The 21,631-nt window shown below is 39.3% G+C and overlaps 2 protein-coding genes across 5 annotated transcripts; both read left to right on the top strand.

Annotated features, from left to right (window-relative positions):
* The first annotated feature begins 4,137 nt into the window (after positions 1 to 4,137).
* Positions 4,138 to 4,632, top strand: LOC105446082 (classical arabinogalactan protein 9-like). Its single transcript, XM_011682422.1, has one exon. It carries the CDS (start codon positions 4,138 to 4,140, stop codon positions 4,630 to 4,632), a length of 495 nt encoding a protein of 164 aa, XP_011680724.1.
* A 4,029-nt stretch (positions 4,633 to 8,661) lies between these two features.
* Positions 8,662 to 21,631, top strand: LOC582265 (armadillo repeat-containing protein 6). Of its 4 annotated transcripts, none has more exons than XM_011682414.2 (7): positions 8,662 to 8,766; positions 13,336 to 13,511; positions 14,503 to 15,156; positions 16,407 to 16,552; positions 19,563 to 19,694; positions 20,237 to 20,374; positions 21,171 to 21,631. In XM_011682414.2, the coding sequence occupies exons 2-7, from the start codon at positions 13,352 to 13,354 to the stop codon at positions 21,372 to 21,374; spliced, it is 1,434 nt and encodes a 477-aa protein (XP_011680716.2). In that variant the 5' UTR covers positions 8,662 to 8,766; positions 13,336 to 13,351; the 3' UTR covers positions 21,375 to 21,631. The 4 variants fall into 4 exon arrangements, with proteins under 4 accessions (XP_011680716.2, XP_030832660.1, XP_011680717.2 ...); XM_030976800.1 differs by having other exon boundaries at positions 20,237 to 20,318; positions 21,171 to 21,331; XM_011682415.2 differs by having other exon boundaries at positions 8,671 to 8,735; positions 13,334 to 13,511.

The raw sequence follows: 21,631 nt of genomic DNA, 5'->3' as shown, positions 1-21,631 counted from the left end.
CAATCATAACTCACAGTAATGAAGATTAATGCCTTACAAAAGGGCACTAATATAGCTGATCCACACAGCTTTTATTCTGGGGCCTCACAGGAACTAGGCCATTGCTTAGCCACTGAATCATGACTGTACGGAGCAGTGGCTAGGGTACATCGCCGCCCCCACAAATACAAAAAAAAACAAAGAAATGCAAGGAATTATCAATAATTCATTGCATTTTTCCCCGGGCCATGCATTTTGCTTCAAGGCATGCCCACATAGAGGATTTTATCTTCAAACCTATTTACCACTTCTTGATCTATACGCACCAATTTATTGGTCAACTTCAAATAGGATTTACCAAAGTGGGCGTGTCTATACAAAATTACTATATTTGCAACAGAATACAAAAGTGATGGCTCAATATGCCGAAAGGGTGGGTAGGGTAGCGTCGCGTCGTGTTGACTTGAACGCGACCATTTGTCCATAGCACCCCCCCCCCCCCCAAGGTTAGGGGGGAAAGAGAATTTTTGCGAGTTATATGAAGGAGAAAGGAAAAAAAAATGAAAGAGAATTATAAACAACGATAGAAGTGAGGTGAGAGAGCATGAATTGCATTTCTGAATATTGGGATAACAACCAAGGGCGTCGCTAAAGGGGTGTGGGGTGCGACACCCTCCCCCCCCCCCCACCTGTCAGGATATTGGCGGTAAATGAATTCAAGGCTTCCGCACTTCGCGCGAGAGCGGGGAAACTGATTTCAGGCAAGGATAAGAAATGAAAAACAGTACAACAAATCGTTTTCTTTCTCTAATAATCTATGAAATGGCAAAGCTTCCGCGCTTGGCGCGAGAGAGGGGAAACTGAATTCAGGCAAGGATTAAGAAACGAAAACAGTACGTCTTCTTTAATAATTTGATGAAACGTCAAAGCTTCCACGCTTGGCGCGGGAGGGGGAACAGACAGGGATTAAGAGTCGAGAACAGTAAAACAATCGTCTTCTTTCTCCTTTGCTACACGCCTGGCAAGATTAAGGACCCCAAATTATGCACACTGCAAAATTGCGTCCCCCCTGCCCCTTACCCAGTTAAAAAAAGAAACCTTAATCTTATGAGATCCGGTCCGGCCCCCTTTCTTTCTTTTCCCCCTTTTCTCTCCTCCGTCTAGCCGTTTCCCCTTTCTCCCTTTCCCGCCTTTTCTATCCACTCTCTTCCCCCGTCTTCCTTTCCCCTTCCTTTTTTATCCTCTCCTCTTTTCTTCTTCTTTCTCATCTCTTCCCTTTTCTTTCTTTTCCCCCTCCCCTCCTTTTTCTTTCCCCCTCGTTTTTCTCCTTTTCTCCTTTTCTCCCTTTTTGTTCCCCCTTCCCTCCTTGAATCCGCCACTGTATAATTGTCCCCTGGTAATATACCCGGGGTTGATTGTCCAGGGGGTATGCAGGTGCGGATCCAGGATTTTCTAAGTAGGTGGGGGGGTGGGGGTTAGGGCGGAAATTTGATAGCGCAGACCGCTATTTCAACTCAACATATACCCAAACAGGGCCTGTCAACTTTGGAAAAACTGCTTCGAGGGACATAACTTTGTTGTTGTTGCCAGGGATGGGTGCCTGCCCCACCTCCCCCTTGGATCCGCAACATTTGATCTAGTGATTTGTGACGGAAGCACACATGGCGCCCCATATGCATAGCGTATGAGTACGGTACAACGAACTCAAACCAAGTAGAAGGATTGTGTCCGTTCACGTTTCAGGCAGCGCAATGGCACCGCTCGAGTGCGCCCGCCGCCATTTTGCGTAGTACAAGAAATCGCCTGCGCATACGTATTGTGGCGGACACGTTTTCGCCACCTTGGCTTGACACGGAATATTTGTCAGGATGCCCCGTATCTGGCCAGGCGCTCTCCGTCCGTTTGGACAAAATATATGCCCGTAGCTTAATGGCTGGAGTTATTAACTGCTCACACGTATCTCAACAATCATTCGTCCATCGACTACAATCGGTCACCTAAACGTCTCGTTCACAGCATCAATCAATTGAGCATCCTTCGAACAATCAATTTCCCTTGTCAACACTTGTCACAGGTTCTCGTCCCTTGGTTTCACTGCTCCAAGAAATCAAACCAATCATGATGTGTAGGTTGAAAGTCTTTATTGCGATCCATTCAACAATCGGGTAAACTCAACACAAGTATAGTGCAAACTATGTGAGACTTAGCTTAGAGGCTTAGGCCAGGCCAACTATCAGGCCAACTATCAGGCCAACAATCAGGCCAACTATCAGGCCAACTATCAGGCCAGCCTCGGTGAGGCTGGCCTGTATCGGATACAGTGCAGTGGAAAGCCCTAGATGCACAACCCTGACCATTGTAACAATTTCCCTATACATAAACGTGTAAAAGAACAATTATGTCCTCGTTAGTAAAACAACACTTCAACACAATATTTCTGCTAATCCCATAAAATCTTCACATATAATCTTCAGTATAACCCCTTATTCCTGATTAGATCACTACTATACAAGTAATATCCCCAAAAGAAACATGATAATTGCACCAACATGATTAAAATATGTAATTTATGCTCATTTTCCTTCAGTTTGGTAATTGCTAAATCAACGATGCACCATATTGCTATAGCGCATGCTCGTACAACAGAAAATGCTTAACCTTCGTCCAATACTAAAACACTGATTTGTTACACGATTCCCTTCCCTCCCAAGCTTGGTCCCCAAGCTAACTTATCTCTAACTTATGCAAAAACAACAAATCATAACATGTTATCAAAACAATTCAAAACTAAAATCCAAGTCTTTTCTGACAGTTCAAAATGGCTCTTTCCAAAAATGTTCAACTGTTCAAAAATTCAAATCATTAAGGGTCTTGGGCCACCTCATGCCTCACAGGACCGCCGACTGACACCTCGTTGATCACCTCGCCAACTGCTAGGCCAGTACCTGGTGGATCAACAGGCTCTTTGTCTGACTGGACATTGTTTGACAACCCTGTATCTGTGTCGTCAGCTGCTAGGCTGTTGTCCGGTGGGTCTCCAGCTACTTCTTCATCTATTGGGACAGCCTCTGACGGGTCTTTGGTTGCCTCGTCCACTTGTAGAAGGGTATCTGGTGGATCCCCAGCCGTCTCCTCGTCTGGTAGAACGGTAACTGAACCACCAACGTCTTGTCCAGGGTGCTTAGTCGCCACCTCATCGCCTCCAGCTGGATTATGAGGACAGTTCCGAAAGAAATGCTCAGTTTCATTGCACTGGTGACAACGTCTGGTCTCTGCTTCCTTCATTTCTGGACGGTCAGGTGCGTACAGCATCTTTGGATGAGGGCAATTCCAAGAAAAATGTCCTTGTTGGCCACAATCATCACAAGGCCCGTCCTGACGTCTTCCCCGGGAGTGTGGCCCTGTATTGCCATACTGCGACGTACTTCCTACTTGGCGGGTCAGTGCTTCCAATCTGGCTGTAAGATCAGTTAGCGCCTTCTCCATTTTCTTCACCATTTCGGGTGTATAAGGGCTATCAGGGTGCTGAGGTCGATCGCTACCTGTCAGTACCCGGCTGTGGCTGTGACGGTGAGAGTACCACAACTCTCCCCTCTCTGCTTCCATCTGAAGAAGAGCCTCCGTGTTCAGAGCTGCTCCAATAGCCTCATCTAGGGTATGTGGCTGAGCCCGAAACAAACCTTCTCGGATGGCCGGATTTATTATTGCGTCAAGGAAGTGACCCCGAGCCAGCTTATCCTGCCCATCGGCACCAAACTCCTGGTAAGCCATTGCTGCCATGTATCTGATACTTTGGCCCAATTCCTGAAGGGTCTCCTTCGGCTTCCTTCGTCGGGAACGTAGTTCGGCCAAGAATACATCAGCTTTTCCTGAAGGTCCGAAGTGATGTATGAGCCTGCTGGTCAATGCACTGTACGTCAGTTCTACCTCACCATTCTTCCCCAGTAGCCTCAACGCTGGCCCACGTAGACTGGCTGCTAGATAATGCGTTGCCTTTCTTTCCGTCCAATTATTGATGATTGCGCATGCTTCGAAATGCTCCAAGTAGTCCAGTATGGGAATTTCCCCGTCAAACCAGTCTGGCAGCATGTTTGGGTCATTATACGACTCCATTGTCGTTCCGCATTTCCGTCAGCTCGACCAGCTGCAACACCGTCAATGCTACCTCCCGTCGTTCCAAGCTCCGTCAGCTCGACCAGCTGTAACGCAGTCAGTCTTACTGCCCGTCGTCCCCAAGCTCCTTCAGCTCGACCAGCTGTGACGCCGTCAGTCTTACTGCCCGTCGTCCCCAAGCTCCTTCAGCTCGACCACAGCTGTGACGCCGTCCGACCTACTGCCCTTCGTCGTCCCCCAGCTCCGTCAGCTCTACCAGCTTGTGACGCCGTCAGACCTACTGCCCGTCGTTCCCCAGCTCAACCAGCTGTGACGCCGTCAGTCTTACTGCCTGTCGTCCCCCAGCTCTGTCAGCTCTACCAGCTTGTGACGCCGTCAGATCGACCTACTGCCTGTCGTCCCCCAGCTTCGTCAGCTCTACCAGCTTGTAACGTCGTCAGACTTACTGCCTGTCGTCCCCCAGCTCCGTCAGTGCTACTGTCGTCGTCCCCCAGCTCCGTCAGCTCGACCACTCCACGCCATCAGCAATCCCACTTCTGACACCATGTGTGGCGGACACGTTTTCGCCACCTTGGCTTGACACGGAATATTTGTCAGGATGCCCCGTATCTGGCCAGGCGCTCTCCGTCCGTTTGGACAAAATATATGCCCGTAGCTTAATGGCTGGAGTTATTAACTGCTCACACGTATCTCAACAATCATTCGTCCATCGACTACAATCGGTCACCTAAACGTCTCGTTCACAGCATCAATCAATTGAGCATCCTTCGAACAATCAATTTCCCTTGTCAACACTTGTCACAGGTTCTCGTCCCTTGGTTTCACTGCTCCAAGAAATCAAACCAATCATGATGTGTAGGTTGAAAGTCTTTATTGCGATCCATTCAACAATCGGGTAAACTCAACACAAGTATAGTGCAAACTATGTGAGACTTAGCTTAGAGGCTTAGGCCAGGCCAACTATCAGGCCAACTATCAGGCCAACAATCAGGCCAACTATCAGGCCAACTATCAGGCCAGCCTCGGTGAGGCTGGCCTGTATCGGATACAGTGCAGTGGAAAGCCCTAGATGCACAACCCTGACCATTGTAACAATTTCCCTATACATAAACGTGTAAAAGAACAATTATGTCCTCGTTAGTAAAACAACACTTCAACACAATATTTCTGCTAATCCCATAAAATCTTCACATATAATCTTCAGTATAACCCCTTATTCCTGATTAGATCACTACTATACAAGTAATATCCCCAAAAGAAACATGATAATTGCACCAACATGATTAAAATATGTAATTTATGCTCATTTTCCTTCAGTTTGGTAATTGCTAAATCAACGATGCACCATATTGCTATAGCGCATGCTCGTACAACAGAAAATGCTTAACCTTCGTCCAATACTAAAACACTGATTTGTTACAGTATTGTGTACAAGCTCCTATTGCAATTGGAGGAAGGGACGTCCAGAAACCAGGGTTTTATTGTTAGTTTTGGTGAAAAATATCTTTACATATATTGTTTATGCCCTTTTCCAAGTCCCATACAGAATGATGTTTGATGACTTGAATATTGGAATAAGAGCGGCAGCTTGGACAGTAGGGGAGTTGAAATTTTAGGGGTTTTTTTGCATAAAGACTAAAAGAGCTAGACTATTTTGTTAAATATCATTTGTGGTATTAGGCTAGTTTTGTCTCTTTCTGTGATAGAAAGAATATATCAAATTATTTAGGCTCTATCTATATAAATCACTCCCACTTTCTCTTTACACACACTCGTAAATTCTCAGTCTTTGTGTTTCTCTTCCCACTCCCCCTCTCTCTATCCCCTTCTCTCCCTCCCTCTCTTTTTCTTTCACACTCCCCCTCTCCCCTTCTTTCTCTCTACCCCTTTCTCTACTCCCTCTCTCTTTCTCTCTATCCCCTTCTCTCTCTCCCTCTCTTTTTCTTTCACTTTCCCTTTCTTTCTCTCTTTCTCTCTATCCCCTTCTCTTTTTCTCTCCCCCTTTTTCTTTCACTCTCCCCCTCTCTCTTTTTGTCTCTCTCCCCTCTCTCTTTCTCTATCCCTTTGATTCTTGGCACTGCAGAAGTAGGCCCACTGAATATTAATATTATTTCTTTTCTTTCCCTTGGGAGGCTACCATTTTGCTGCCAGATATTATTTTCATCCCATATAGGCATATTAAAGATTTATCTAAGAAGTGTTAAGTAATGACACATTGTGGCAACTGTCATGTCTTTCCACATAATTGTGAATACTTTCATCTTTATTAAGTTGTTTTTTTAACCTTGGCATTGCGCTATGTATTACATGAATGTATACAGTACATATCAAAACATCCATGAACTATTGCAATGGTGGATATGAAGAAAAAAAATCCTCCAATGGTGTGGAAAAAACGTTCCTCAAGCAAGCAATCATGGCACATTATGTTTATACCGGCACATTTCTTATTCATTTTAACACACAGAGAAATAATCACATGTACATTTGCATTTGACTGACTACAATATACAAAAGGCAAGATTTTCTCGCTTTTAGCACTCAAAACTTGAACATACTTCATTAAAAAACTAGACATCAACAAGATATAATACATATGAATCAGTATTTCCCTCTCTTTGGTTTGTTCATGAAGCAATGTATGGATTCATCTGATTTCAGTGAAAACTTTTAAAACAGATTCTTACTCTAGATGAAAGTTGCAACTTTCATTTAGCTCAAGCTCTTTCAGTTGGTAAACATGGATACAACCATTGCAACTACAGTTTGAATTCAATAGTGTAGAATAGATGACACTGCACATTGAACAATAAAATCATTGGACAATATTTTATAACAAAACAGGGATCGTTTGCATACACCGTAAACCTCTGTATACAGATTTTCATACAACATAATGAGTGACTTCCTTATCTAATTTGACGAAACAATTTGTTTGTACACACATTGTATGTGGCACTATGCCATCACCGAATACATTATCCATTATCAAGATACATACGCACAATAATTTATAAATAGCTTTGGGAACCATAAGTGATCAGAGTCAAGTTAAAAATACAAAATTTAAAGAAAATCCCTTTCCCTGAAACACGTTGACAATAATACAGTTTTTTTTTTAAATATTTCTTTGATGCCTCTTTCGCAAATTCTAATCTCAAATCTAATTTATGCAATCAGATTCAAACTATACCTAAACCTGTCAGACAGAAGACAGGCTAGTGTCAATAATAGAATCACACAATTCCTTTCTCTCTGGGTAAGCCTAGATGTATAAAACACAAAATAGACCAATAGGGCAAACATCGTAATAAATATCGTATACTATCCCTGTAGTGCACATTCTGTCATTTCAGTGGGAAGGAGAAGATGAAATAGTCTGTTTGAATTAGTATATTTATTTCATCAATGGTGAAATATTATGTAAAAAAATACACATAAATAAGATTGACCAATTTTTTACCCTTTTACAGCAGAAATCCCCAAATATTTCAAAATGTATATGTCTTTAAAGATATACATGTACCAGAGTAATGGGAGCTTCGCAAAATATTGCCTGGTGGTTTTTTGTCTTGATTTGTATTTCAAGTGCTGTGCTTTACTAGGCCATATGAAATCACTACATAATCTACACATATTCATCTGAGGAGTAAGTTTTAGAGGACGTAGGAAGGTTCATGCAGGTAGCTTCTTTAACTGCCATGACTGACAGGCCGTAACTTTCACAATGACCAACTTTAATGAGTAAAATTTCTTGTGTTTTACAACAATTTAAATGTCCAAAATTAAGGTGTAAATTTTGAGTAAATTCCAGTAAATTTCTTACAATAATGCTTGAAAGTCTGACGACTCACGGGAAATTGTGTCACTATTAATACCAGCGCCGCGATGCAACATGTTCATAAGTTCAAGTTAATCTTCAAAGTAACTTGAACCAAGTTTCACCAAGTCAAACAAAAATAGTGACCTGCTTATGCCCCAATGATTCCCCCCCCCCCCCCCCCCCCCCCCCCAAAAAAAAAAAAAAAAACAGTACAGTATTCTCTGGATATCATGTATTCGATATTATCGGTTTATAATACTTTGCAGCTCTGTGGAATTCAATATTTTCGATAGTTCATAGCCGATGTCATTGAACTCGAGCGAAAACAGTTCACAAACATGGAAATGAATAGATGGGACCGATGTACAAATACACGCTTTAGTCTGTGGCTTTCTGCGTTCGGATTATCATGCAAAACTGTTTATTTTTGCCATGTTTTTAATGAAGTGATCACTTAACTATGAAAGGTTATTCCAGAGCCTCTTTTAAGGCGATTGGTGCAGTTGAAAGCTGCACAATATGGCATTTTGCAGACGAAAGTTGAGCATACACATAGCACGTAGTCGCAGTTCGCTTTCACGACGCTCGTTCTATCCAAGATGGCGCACGGCGGTGCAATTCAGCGGTCTCGGAAAATCCTTCTACTTACTTGGATTTCGATGGTACGGTATTGTAAACGTACGGTCGTCAAGCTAAAGAATACGGAACGCTATACGCTATACAGAATATGTGCGGCATGACGAATATAGCTAGGCCTACGCCTACGGTGTTATTTATCTGTGAGCTGCTCAGCCTGCTGTGTCAATCTCTTACTAAAACTAGTGTAGGTCGCAAAGTTGGGGAAAAGGACGGTACGTTTTAACGATTTTTCCTTGTTAAGTTCCTGTAAAAAAGGATGGTCGATCTCGACGTTGTTTTAGTTAAGGTACCGTACCGTACCGGTACCTGTAATTACCGTAGACCTTAACTCATTTTACCTCCGCCGTTTTGGTGGAGCTCTACCGACCACCGTTGCTCCAGACATAGGTGCATTACTACCCTGGCTGTGTATTAAAAGCTGTGCTATTGATTCTAAACTATTCAAACACCACTGTACAAAACTCCAACTGATTTCACTAAAAATCGGTACTTTAGACTTAGTGACGATTGATGACACCTAAATAGCAGTAGGCCTAGGCCTAGACTAAAATACAATTTTTTCAACTTTCCGATGTTAGAAAAATAACTTAAAAATTCAAATTGTGAGTCCACTGTCAAACTTGCCGATCAGCCGCATCGGCATAATTGTGTGCATCTGTGTGTTATAAGTGTATTGTCTATTTATGTATTAAAATGCTGCCTATTAACACGTAATTCAGTGCTAGAGGTCAATACGCATTAGCAATGACAGAAATTACCATCTGATTTGGGTCATTTCTTTAATAAAACTGACATTTGTTGACATTCCCCAATACAGATGGTAACCCAGAGATCTCGTACCGTGGGGGTAGCTAGAGCCAACAATGTACATCTTTACGTTCAAAACATTTTTCTCCCCGATTTTCTTTATAGTCTATATTTAGATCTAATTTTCTGATTTCTAAATCAGATGTAGGTCTAAATTAGAATCTAGGTCGGTAGACCTATGTCATTTGTCCTAATTGCAGTTATCAAAATTTGATAACTTAATAAATAATTTAGGGACTTACTTATATGAATTATCCAATTTGTATCTCAGATTGTGAAACAGTACGTGCATGCACTCGAACATAGGGCTATATGACCCGGCAGCCAAAATATTTCCGGGTCAACCTACCAAAACATAGCCGAATGGCCAATCAGAGCACTCGTTTCGTGGGAGTTCGTTGGTCAAGCCGGGCTGACTCGTACATAGCTACGGTAGCTATTGGACGTTCGAAAAGAAAAAATGAATATTCATTAACTAAAACCAAGACGGATAATGTTGACGAGACTTTCTCGGATTAATCATTAATTTAGGATCTAAATGAGCAAGCTATCGTAAGTCAAATAAGGCCATGTAAAATTGATTACATGTTGATCGTCCGGATTTTTTGAAAAAGAGGAAGAGGGTGTACCATGTTATTTGATATTTGATATTTTTCCCAAGATGGCTGCCGCGTGTACAAATAGTATATAATTGAATATGTACATCAACCAACGTTGCTGTAGTGAGTTTGATTTGCCCTAAAATATCAATTTTGGCTTTCTTCAACAGGTTTCTTTTTTTTAAATATTAAATGTTGCCTTTATTTTAAATATGTAATTTGTAAATATATTGTCATTTTTGTTTTGATTTTGTAATTGTTGTTTTAACATTTATGTAGATCTACATGAATGACATGATATTTAACATTTTCATTGGAAGCCTTGAAGGCGTACCTTTGGTACAGGCTAGCTTTGGTCTATCCAAGTCTGCACTACAGGAAGCTGCCTCAAGCAGAGGACGCCAACTAAGTGACTTGCATACTACCATCACGTCATGATATTGAATGCCAAGTATTAAATCCTCACTCCAACATTGAAAGTACCAAGGGTGATGACCCATGCATGTATAAATCGAAATCCAGCTATGCTGCATATACCCTACCAAAGGAGTGCCAGAATGGGAGTATATGCCAGAAACCACTACCAAGATTTGTTGACTGTATCAAATGTTAAGGGCAAAATCCAATGCTCTCTCTTTCCTGAAGAGAAAAACACTGAGAACACATATATATATAGATCAAATTTCAACTCTATATTTATTTTTGACAAAGAATTAAAACAAGTTGTACTCGATTATTTAAAAAAAAAAAAAAAAAAAAAAAAATCAAATATCAAATATAAGGAGGCGGGCGGAAAAAAGGAAGCGGGCGGGGACGATCAACATGAAATCAATTTTACATGGCCTAAGCTATATATATGTTATTTTTAATTTTTATTATAATTGCAGCAGTTATGAGGATGTAAAGAGTGAAAATCTTGTTGCATATCAACATTTCAAACAAGACTGTACAAAACTCAACTGATTTCACTCACCATCTGGGTTATCCTATACTTTAGGGTGTTTAATTATTTTTGGTTCCTAACTTCAGTCAACAGCTCTACATCATACATGCATAATTGCATATATCTATTATGTTGTGTTGTACGGCCGTGCTCCTGGGCGCTCACTCGCAGGTTAAAAGTGGCACACTGGTTATATAATCTACAGACCTACTTGATTGTTCAATGGCCTGCTTTCAAAAGGGGATGTATAGAGTGAATGTATGCGTTATAGTTTTATTACCTACTTAGTTTTAAGGGGTTTTATTAAATATGAACAGTGAACAGGATTGTCTGACGGTGATGAGTACAGGGACAGCATATTCATGTAGCCTGGATTATTAGGGGCTAGTGGTGGGGGCGCTGGGGGGGGGGGGGGGAAGGGGCGTTAATTGGATATAAAGAAGTGCATATTACAGAGCTACCAAGTGTCACGCATTAGGCGTGACATCACGCATTTGGAGGGTCGGGAAATGCTCTCACGCACGGCGCGCGCGCTAGATTTAGAAAAAAGGCTATACCTTATACGTGTGTTATACCCTCGCACGCGTGCTTGTGCGCCGAAAAATTAAAATGTCACGCATAGCCGATCTTTGAACTTGGCGTCTCTGATATTACCTACTTCGTTTTAAGGGGTTTTATTATCCCTGTGCCCTTCCTCTTCTAATCACACTCCAAGTAGATTCAAAAGCCAATGTCACTTTAAACCCGCGCGTGCGTGCCCAGGAGCACGGCCGTACGACACAACATTGATCTAATAGATATATGCATGTAGACTAGAGCTGTTGACTGAAGTTAGAAACCCAAAATAATAAAACACCCTAAAGTATAGGATAACCAAAATCTGTAGTTTAGTGACAATTGATGACACTAGGCCTAGATTAGATCAAAATATAAAATAGTCTAGCAGTAAAATACAATTTTTCCAACTTGCCGATGTTAGAAAGAATAATTAAAAAATTTAAATTATGAGTCTACTGTCAAACTTGCCGATCAGCCACATCGTCTTATTGCGTGCATTTGTGTGTTATGTGTGTATGGACTATTCGTGCGTGCAATTCTGCCTAATAACACGTAGTGCAGTGCTAAAGGTCAATAAATAACCGTCTGATATGGGTCAATTCTTTAATAAAACTGACATTTGTTGACATTCCCCATAAACAGACGGTAATCCAGACGACTTGCACCGGGGGGATAGATTGGCCAAAAAAAACTAGACGTATAGACCTAGGTCTAGTCTATTTTTATCCTATTTACATATAGACCTCTATGCAACTTTTTATTTCTTATTTCAAAATGCGAAATTTACGGACTTACTTAGATCTACATGTAGATCTAGACCTAGACTTTATGAGTTATCCAATTTTTATCTCAGAACCGTGAAACGGTACGTTCATCCTTTCAAACTGATAATCTATGACATGACCCGGCCGATATATTTCCGGATCAACCTACCAAAACATAGCGAATGGCCAATCAGAGCACTCGTTTAATATTGGGTTTATGAATATTCATATATCACTGGGTCAAGCCGGGCTGACTCGTACGTACATTAGCTATTGGACGTTCGAAAAGAAAAAATGAATACTCATCAACTAAAACCAAGATGGATGACAACGAATCATGTCGACTACGAGACTTTCTCGGATAAATCATTAATTTAGGATCTAAATGAGCAAGCTATTGTAAGTCAAAGTAGATGTTTCTGTGTTAATTTTTATCTTAAATAACAATTAGTGTAATATTACAGCCAAATTTTAGACGTAACGTCGCTGTTTTCACGAAGTGACGGTAGTGAAAAAAAATTGCATTCACTTTGCGTTACGATTTTCCTCACTACCGTCACTTCGTGAAAACAAGGACGGTAAAGAGTGACAAACTTGTTGCATATCTCATTCAACGCAGTCTGGCCGAACCGACCCATTTGTTCCACTCAGTCCCCATAGGACGTACTTCAGTCTATGTATAGAGGCAGTCAGAGGAGCCAGATGCTTTGCTGGAGTGCCACCGGCCACCTCCTCTCCACTCCAGCAAAGCATAGAGAGTCATAGACCGAAAATTTCTGTCTCTTTCGTTCGTTAGCCTCTGATTTGGGTAGGGTCGGCTCCTCATTCTTTTCGGTTCAGTATTAATATAGATATATTGACTGCCATGAGAGGCATTGCTGTTTCTATACTAGCTCAAGGGGACGTTACATCCTGCTATAACCCTGAGGTGCGACATGTTTATTGTTTGGATTTGTTATTTGAAGTGATACTACATCACTTTTGACTAGGAAACAAGTCTAAAGTAAAGCTTATCTTCGGTCACTTGATACTTTATTGTTTGCCTATATCATGTACAAGCTTGCTGATATAATGCAATTTAATATTTTGTTTGCTTCAATCTCCACACAGATAGTCACGTTTAGTCATGGCTTCCAAACGTATAACCCAGGATACATTTGATGCTGTTGTGAAGGAGAATATGGATGAATTTGAGATGAGTGCAGAAGAGGCTTTAGCAGATTCTATTCAGCAGTTTGAATCTCAGGGCATCAACCTTGCCAACATCATCAAAGAGGTGCATATCGGTAGGTCAAAGTTTGCTTGAATCAGTGTCAATGTAATTTCATTAAAAAAAAAAACCTTTTCTGTTTTTCAAAGTCATGGAAGGAACTTCAAAAGTAATTCTTTACCAGCAAATTTTCCGCTCTGAAAAAAAGCATGCTACTGTGAATAAGCTATATAATTTTCAGACCAAATTAGTATGATATCATGGAGAAATTTGATGAAAAGTCTGTTTCTAAAAAGAAGTTTTTGAACAATTCTCTGATAGCTGGTAGTTATTATAAAAACTTAGTTTATGACACTGACCTTGATATTTTTAACATTAATTTAGATTATGTAATACATCTCTATCCAATTCGATTATAAGATTTAATCATCAGATTTAATCATCACGGTACATATTATGTCATCGATTAATTTTACATTTGATTATGATTGATGATCATAAATAATCATGATGGATTCAGTGTTGTGGCTGTGAATGAAATTTAAAAAAGCAATTACAATTACTATCATACATTGTATACATGTATGTGATTTGTACTTGGCTTTTTTCACAAAGAAAGAAAGAAAGAAGAAGGCATTCCTGACTGATGATAGACGTCTTGCCACAGCAGGTGCAGGGGTAGGTCTGAGAAGACACAAATGTACTTACTTGGTATACTTGGTATACTTGGTTGATTAGCCCTCTTTTCCTATGGGAAGGGCTCTCAGTTTTCTCTTAAAGGTAGCCACAGTAGCATGTGAAAGCCTGCAAAAAGGAAACACCATTGTCAAATTTGAAGAAGGTAGGCAGGGTAGCAAGCCAAAGGCATTGTCACATGTGAAACACATGTTATGTCAAATCAACTTTTTAGTAGATTTACTGAATAATTTTTCTGTCTCAAGGTAAAGGGAGTGAATAATTGATAATGTATACATTTAGATTAATAATTGAATTTCTTATCTGATTCTTAGGCATCTTCCTTCGCTTTTGCAATTCCTATTGTTGAGTTATTGTCTTTTCTATAATAGGAGAAGAATCTGGCGAACCAGCTAAGCATCCTGTGAATGTTGCCCTGGATGGATTGACAGAGGGAATTAAGAACATAACATCTGGGGCTGAGGGGATGGAGGTACAAGAGGCTATCATATCACACCTTGAAGTCTTCAAGACAGAGTGTGATAAAGATTTAGCACACCGAATGCAAGCTGCCAGTAATGAAGCATTCCCTACCTTGCTGCTTCTGGCTCAAAGTCGATTAGCAAAGACAGATGACAAGTTCCAATGCAAAGCTTTTGAGAGCCTGTGCTCATTGTTAAATGGACAACCTGATCTTATGACGGCAGATGGTATGGACTTCTTACTTGAAACTGTGAAGACTTCAACAAGTAATGAAGGGGATAGTCATCCTCTGAATTTTGCCCTCACCATCAAAGCAATTAGATTTAGTTGCATCAAACATGAGACAAACAGGCAGGCATATGTGAAAAGGGGCCTTATCAAGACACTGATCAATATCTTAGGAAACACAAAGAATGATGTGAAGGTCATACGAGAAGTAGACGCCACATTCCGTGCCCTGGTTGTTGATGATGACGTCAGGGTACCTTTTGGGAAAGCCCATGACCATGCTAAGCTTATCGTTGAAAGTGGGGCATTGAAGCTGCTTCTTGAAGTCATGCAGAGTAAGTAAACTATATTATAAGAATGAAAAGATGCTTGATAAAACAACCCATTTTACATGCAGTTTGGGAGTTGAAGAAACAATTACAAAATTTGACAAGGTTGTGCAAGTACTACTAATATGTTTATTAATTTTGCTAAAGTGTGAGGAAAAAATAATTTCTTAATAGTTTTCAGAAAAAGTTATACATGTAGACCTTTAACTTGCAGATGGGTCATTCCATGGTCACTAAACTCTGAAATGTGTAAATATGTTTTAGTCTAAAACATATTAAAAAATTTCAGAGTTATAATATGTTTTGTTTAGGAGCAATAAGGACTCACAGATATTCATAATAAACAGTATTAAATTGTACATACAGCGTGTACAATGTACATCTTCAGCAAACCCGCTGCTTTTGCAGTTATAACTGGGTATGAGTACGAAACTTTAATATGTTTTAGTGAACATGTCAGAGATGATATTTCATGAAAAATGTTGTCAAGGTCAATTTCAAGGTCAAATCTTAGGTCAAAAGGTCTAGGTACCCCAACATGTACCACTCTTCAAAATGATGGCAGATTTAGAATCCTTATTGAATTTCCTTTCCAACAATACCAATTTTGTAAAGATTGACCCATTAGTTCCTGAGATAAAAAGGTAGGTGGCAAAGCCCATTTTTGCAGAAAATCTCAAAATTTGGTGGGCCGGTTCTCCCAAACCCCTCACCCCATTGACCAAAAAATTGAGATTTGGTACTGTGAGATCACGCTCAACAAGTACACTTAGTTTAAATCCTGTCTATACTAGTTTAGCCAGGAGGGATAAACCACCCAGGGTGATCACTGACAGGTGGCTATCTCATCAACTCAGGTCTCAATTAACATACCAGAAAAAGAGGATCATGAGGGACCAAAGGTCACCGATTAGGCACGATATGGAGGGAGCAAGTAGCTACGAGTAGTACAGTGGGGATTTAATTAAAATAAAAAATTGTTGGGTTAAACCTACTGGGTGATTTGACATGGAATGACCCAGATAGAACATGAATCGCCCAAAGAATTCCATACCATTATCACTTTCCACTTTGTCTTTTTCCCAGTGCCTTGTGGACTGATTTTTCAAAAGTTAGATTATTGTCCCAACTTGAATTTAAGAATGTCTGCTGACTAACATGCATTAATTATGGAGCTTGATTACATTGAAAAAATGGCTATTCTCATTGCATGAGAAGGCAGGTTAATTCTGTTGCGGTACATGGCTTCCTTGCAGGTTGCATGCACGATCAGGCTGCTGTAGGTGACCTCAGTTCGACCTTAGGACGTCTCTCAGTCAGGAATGAGTTCTGCCAAGAGATTGTCAATCTAGGAGGTTTGAAGTCAGTCTTGAAGGTGTTGGGTGATGATCTAGCTAGCCAGGTGGGTAAGAAAAAGGCTTTTGAACGAAACCAAAATATGCAATATGTGTGTATTAAAGGGGAAGTCCACCCTGATATTAGCACAAAAATGAGAGAAACATGTCAGTGAAAGTTTGAGCAAAAAGTGATTAAAAATAAGAAAATTATGAATTTTTGAAGGTACGATCAATGAAACACAAATTGGCAACTATGTGACGTATCTTGCGAGTTCTCCTTCTATTTACTTGTACTTAAAATAACAAAGAAAATGAAAGTTTATGAAATTGTCTGTACAGAAGAAATTGGAGAGGAACTCGCAAAACGTCGCAGTGTTGGCAATTTGTGTTACACTAATGACAATTTCAAAAATTCATAACTTTTCCAAGTTTCCTTGGATCTTGCTCAAACATTCATTGATTTTTTTCTCTCATTTTTTGCTTTTATTAAAACCAAGATAATATGCGGGTGGACTTCCATTTAACCTAAAATGGCCAGGTTATTTAGGTGATTAGGTCATGCCACAGCGGAGGGATTCTGATTTTTCCCAAGTGTCACATGACCAAGATGTTTAAAGAGAAGGATAACCTCAGAGATATTCATTTTTTTTAAAGCAAAGTCGAGTTTTATAAACAGTATTCCAAAAAACGATACTAGTACATGTATCTTCTGTTGGAGAATGAACTGTGGCATGACATTTCAACCAGTGTAAAAGGTGACATTTTAGCAACCTTTCTGACCTGTCCAAGCCAATTTCTAGGTTTTTGCAAATTCAATGCAAAATCTGTACCATGCTGTCCCACGTGTAGAAATTTATGTAAGCATCAGGTCTGTCCGGTTTTCAGCCATCAGGCCCTGGTTATAGGAAACAGTGATATATCAGGCCTATTTATAATCAATCACTAAAATTCAGATATGATTGAGTAAATCGACTGATTTCAAGATTTTGAAGAAAGGTGGATGAAATACTATCCTTAATTATCATTCTGATTTGTCTCAGGTGTCACATAACCTAGATGTTAGAGAAGGATAGCACTCGGAGTCATTAGTTTCATTATTTTGAAAGCAAAGTCAAGTTTTATAAACAATATTCCACAAAAAAAATCCTTACAAGGTGGATGAAATTTGGATGCCTCTAGCCACCGAAGGCGAAGGTGGTGCAGGAGGCATTATGTTTTGAGGTTGTCCTTCTGTCCGTCCCCCTTTCTATTATCGCGATATCTCAAGAATGACTTACGATATGAACTTCAAACTTAAGAGGGATCTGGTAACTTTGTCTCAGATTCTGAAACAAAATCCTGGATTTAGCTCATGCTAATTATAAACCTTTAAATAGGTCAGTCAGGAACCCCATGACTTTTAAAAGCCTACGTACAGTGTAGGGCCGTGCATCTCAGATTTAACATTGTTAAACGATGCCTTTTATGGTAGTATAGGAAGACAATATGATTTGATTTTGTAGTAACTAGGTCAAAGGTCACAGAGGTGAAGTTCCAGGTATTGGTCTCGTTATCGCGATATCTAAAGAACCACTAGAGATATATGAGGCTCAATCTTGTTAAAACTATAAACTACCATAGGAAGATGTCATGATCTGATTAGATTTTGGAGCTATTACTAGTAGGTCAAGATCATAGTTGTCAGTTGACATTTAAGTATAGGCTTTTTGTTTTCATCGTGATATGTCGTGAATAATTCCATCCATTTCCTATACTGAAATTAGGGCAGAGGCATATAGGAGACGCAGTCGCATTTGACTTGTTACCATTAAATGCTGACGGTTTCATCAAAGTTGAAATAATGATGTGTCTTACGAAGGGCATGTAAACTTCCATAAGACCATAGTGATCTCTTGACAAAGTATCCATTATCCATTATCTATAGTGGCTCAAACACCCAGCAATTACCCCAAAGAAACTCAGTCTGCGCAAATTGGATTTGACTTCCGGTGTGCTTTATTCTTGAGAAGTCGTAGTAACAATTCAATCTGTATAAAATAAATACATGTAACAAGAATACATACAGACATTTAGCACATGTAAATAAATACTTGTGTATTGCACTTAAATTTCTGTGCTTGTGTTTTCATTTATACCTAGTAAGAATAACTAAGTCTGTAAATTATATCTATAATTTATGCTCACTTATCTGCATAATCTATTACACTGAATAATTACTTGAGTGCTTGCATGATGTGTCCTTTCACATACTAATGTACCTGTCATAATAAATGACTAATGAAATCAATCTCTATAGCTACGTACTCTATCCTCCTAAAGATAATCTTTCGTATTAAACAAATAAGGATTTACTTGTAACACATATGCTATATTTGTTCTCTGCAATTCTAACAGGATTAAACTAACTGCTTTCTTTCCTAAGCATCAATTAACAACACTCTGCTTAATGAACTAACTCAAGTTTATAATACTGTATTACATATCCAATACCATGACCATTTCTTTTCTATGTCATTTTAACCCAACGTGTTACACACGCCCACTATCGGTAACAAATCTACAATGTGACACCTCATTCATGCACACTCTCATACGTGTTAACTCACATGAATCTATACCGTTCAATTAACCATGTAACTAATGTAAATTAAATTGGCTAAATTTCATCTTATATTTATACTTTAAGCAAACTCACTTCTTTTGCAGGAACTCTGGTTTAAGAGGAAAACATTCCTTGTAACAGGCACATTGCATCTTAAGCCAATTTCTGATGGCAAATAGAAATACATAATGGTTTCTACACTGACAACTATACCCGTACGTTGTTATTCTGACACACACTGAATACATGCTAACATTAATGGTGGTGTCCTCAAAAATACAAGGAAAACATTAAGTATGGTATCTCACAAGTACATCTCCATGAAGCGAACTTATATTAAACATGATACTTGTAACTGATGATAATGCATGAAAAAAGTATAGTTTATGTTCATTCAACGAAACAGGCATGTACCTGTAAACTTCCATAAGACCATAGTGATCTCTTATCCATTATCTATATTGACTCTACAGGTGGTCGTGAGACAGCTTCTTGAACTACTCAAGGCAATAGCTGGTAATGATGAGGTCAAGATTGCCATAGTCAATGCAGGAGGTATCCGTACTATCCTGGGAGCCATGTCAAGATACGTACGAGCACCTCAGGTGAGAGAGAAAGAGTCTGGATCAGAGACATGGATTCATGCTTGTCTTTCCCCCAGGTTATTTCCATGTCTACAGATGTTGCCTTTCTATGTTGCAATGTACATTCAGTATATGTTTATATCGTAGAAATCATGCAGACGTTGTAATTGAAGATGTACTCCCAAAATTAAACAGGATCTGACTGTCAGCCTATCAGGACTTGTGTTTGGATTTTAGGGTTGCTTAAAGCAAGATGCCCAAGTTCCGTCAGTGCTTAGCAAAACTTCTGAATTGTTTTAATTAAAGAGATGAATAGCAATCATTGTGAAAGAAATGCAAATGTAATTTCTTCTTCCATTCAAAGGACAACATTTGAAGTATACAATAAAATTCAGAGTAGAAAAGTCAATCTTGCTTCTGCGGGGAAACAACTTAAATATTTGTGTCTTTGGTACCATGATATTTCATTTAACTCATGATTGAATATATAATGATCTACATGTACAGGATGTAAAAAACCCATTTTTGTTAACCTAATTTGTCTCTTGGATGGTATTGTATAGGTTTGTCAGGCTGGATGTGGAGCTGTGGCAGCCATTGTTCTTCGTAAACCAATCAACTGCCAAGCAGTAATGGATGCTGAAGGTGCCAAACTTTTTGTTCAGATTCTTACCATACATTCTGATGAAGCTAAAGTTCAGGTATTATTCTTTTAATGTCTTTTAAAATTCTTTGTACAGTTGCATTCAAACCACGAACTACAAACAAATACCTGCCGATTTAGAATTAGTTCACACAATCTACCGATAGAAACTGGGAGACATAGAAGTCCGGAAAAAATACCTTCACATTTAAGAACTTGTAATGACTGTTAAGTGGGGTATTTCTCAATAAAATGGCAGAGATATCTGGACATATCAAAGATCTTAGCGATAAAGAGAAATTTGTAAGCATTATGAAACTTGAGAATGAAAATATAATTGATCACTGTATATTAAAACAATCATAAATACTTAGGCAGAATTTTAACATCCCACCCATGTAAATGTATGTGATTAAAAAATATTTAAAAAATTAAACATATATATCAATAGAACATCAACATCAAAATTATCATTCCCATTTGTTATGTATCTTCATTGTCAAACATAGGCTGGTTCGTGTCATATAATTATTTTGTAATAATATTATTTACCACTGTATATACAAGCTACATTGTTTATTGTTAGCTTGCAATTACTCACGAAACTATACCACTTGTTGATTTTCTTGTTTATGTAATGTAATGTGAAACAAAATATTCATGTAATGACGTTTACTAATAAAAATTTAAATTCAGATTCAAACCAATAAATGCTTCCACAAATTTCACAATTTCATCAAATTATTCTGATATTTATGATATTTATGTCGTTCGAAACAGTAACACTAAGTCAGAGTAACTGCTAGCATCTCGACTCTAATGTCATTCCGTGGTTTTTATGTTTGATCCTACAGACACAAGCCTGTATGGCAGTGAGGAATCTAGTCGCTAGGACCCGTGAGCACAAGGAGCCATTTATACAGCTTGGGATTGAGGGTCTTCTCAGAGATGCTGCAAAGCACTGTCCTGATGAATCTAAGGCTGCGCTAAGAGACTTAGACCTCAAAGTGGAACTACGAGAGCTGTGGAAGGGAGAAAAGACCCCCATTACCAACTAGAAGCTGAAATTATTGTCAAAGTAATTCTGTGTATTTTCATGTTATATTATGTCTTAAATGCCCTTCGCCAGCAACCTATAAAGCTTTGTCAACTTTTTTCGCAAGAAAGGAATTTTGGTATTTAAATTCACCTCTTCATTTCCTCAGATAGTATTATAGAAGAGTCTTATTATATAAGAGTGTTACCTTGCTATTCATGCATTCGATACATTTATGCTATAATAAAAGGGTGTTTTGCAACATTTATAACTCTTCAA

The sequence above is a fragment of the Strongylocentrotus purpuratus genome, unplaced genomic scaffold, assembly GCF_000002235.5.
Source record: "Strongylocentrotus purpuratus isolate Spur 01 unplaced genomic scaffold, Spur_5.0 spur5_scaffold_9, whole genome shotgun sequence".
In the NCBI taxonomy this organism is placed as follows: domain Eukaryota; kingdom Metazoa; phylum Echinodermata; class Echinoidea; order Camarodonta; family Strongylocentrotidae; genus Strongylocentrotus; species Strongylocentrotus purpuratus.
The sequence above is the reverse complement of the archived record's forward strand: the minus strand, read 5'-3'. Positions and strand labels throughout refer to the sequence as shown.

Bases quoted from the DNA above. Each gene is read 5' to 3' on its own strand.
- LOC105446082 (XM_011682422.1), top strand. From the start codon at position 4,138: ATGCTACCTCCCGTCGTTCCAAGCTCCGTCAGCTCGACCAGCTGTAAC.
- LOC582265 (XM_011682414.2), top strand. From the start codon at position 13,352: ATGGCTTCCAAACGTATAACCCAGGATACATTTGATGCTGTTGTGAAG. The intron at 16,553-19,562 runs GTGGGTAAGAAA...TTGACTCTACAG, and splicing joins GTGATGATCTAGCTAGCCAG to GTGGTCGTGAGACAGCTTCT. The intron at 19,695-20,236 runs GTGAGAGAGAAA...GGTATTGTATAG, and splicing joins GATACGTACGAGCACCTCAG to GTTTGTCAGGCTGGATGTGG.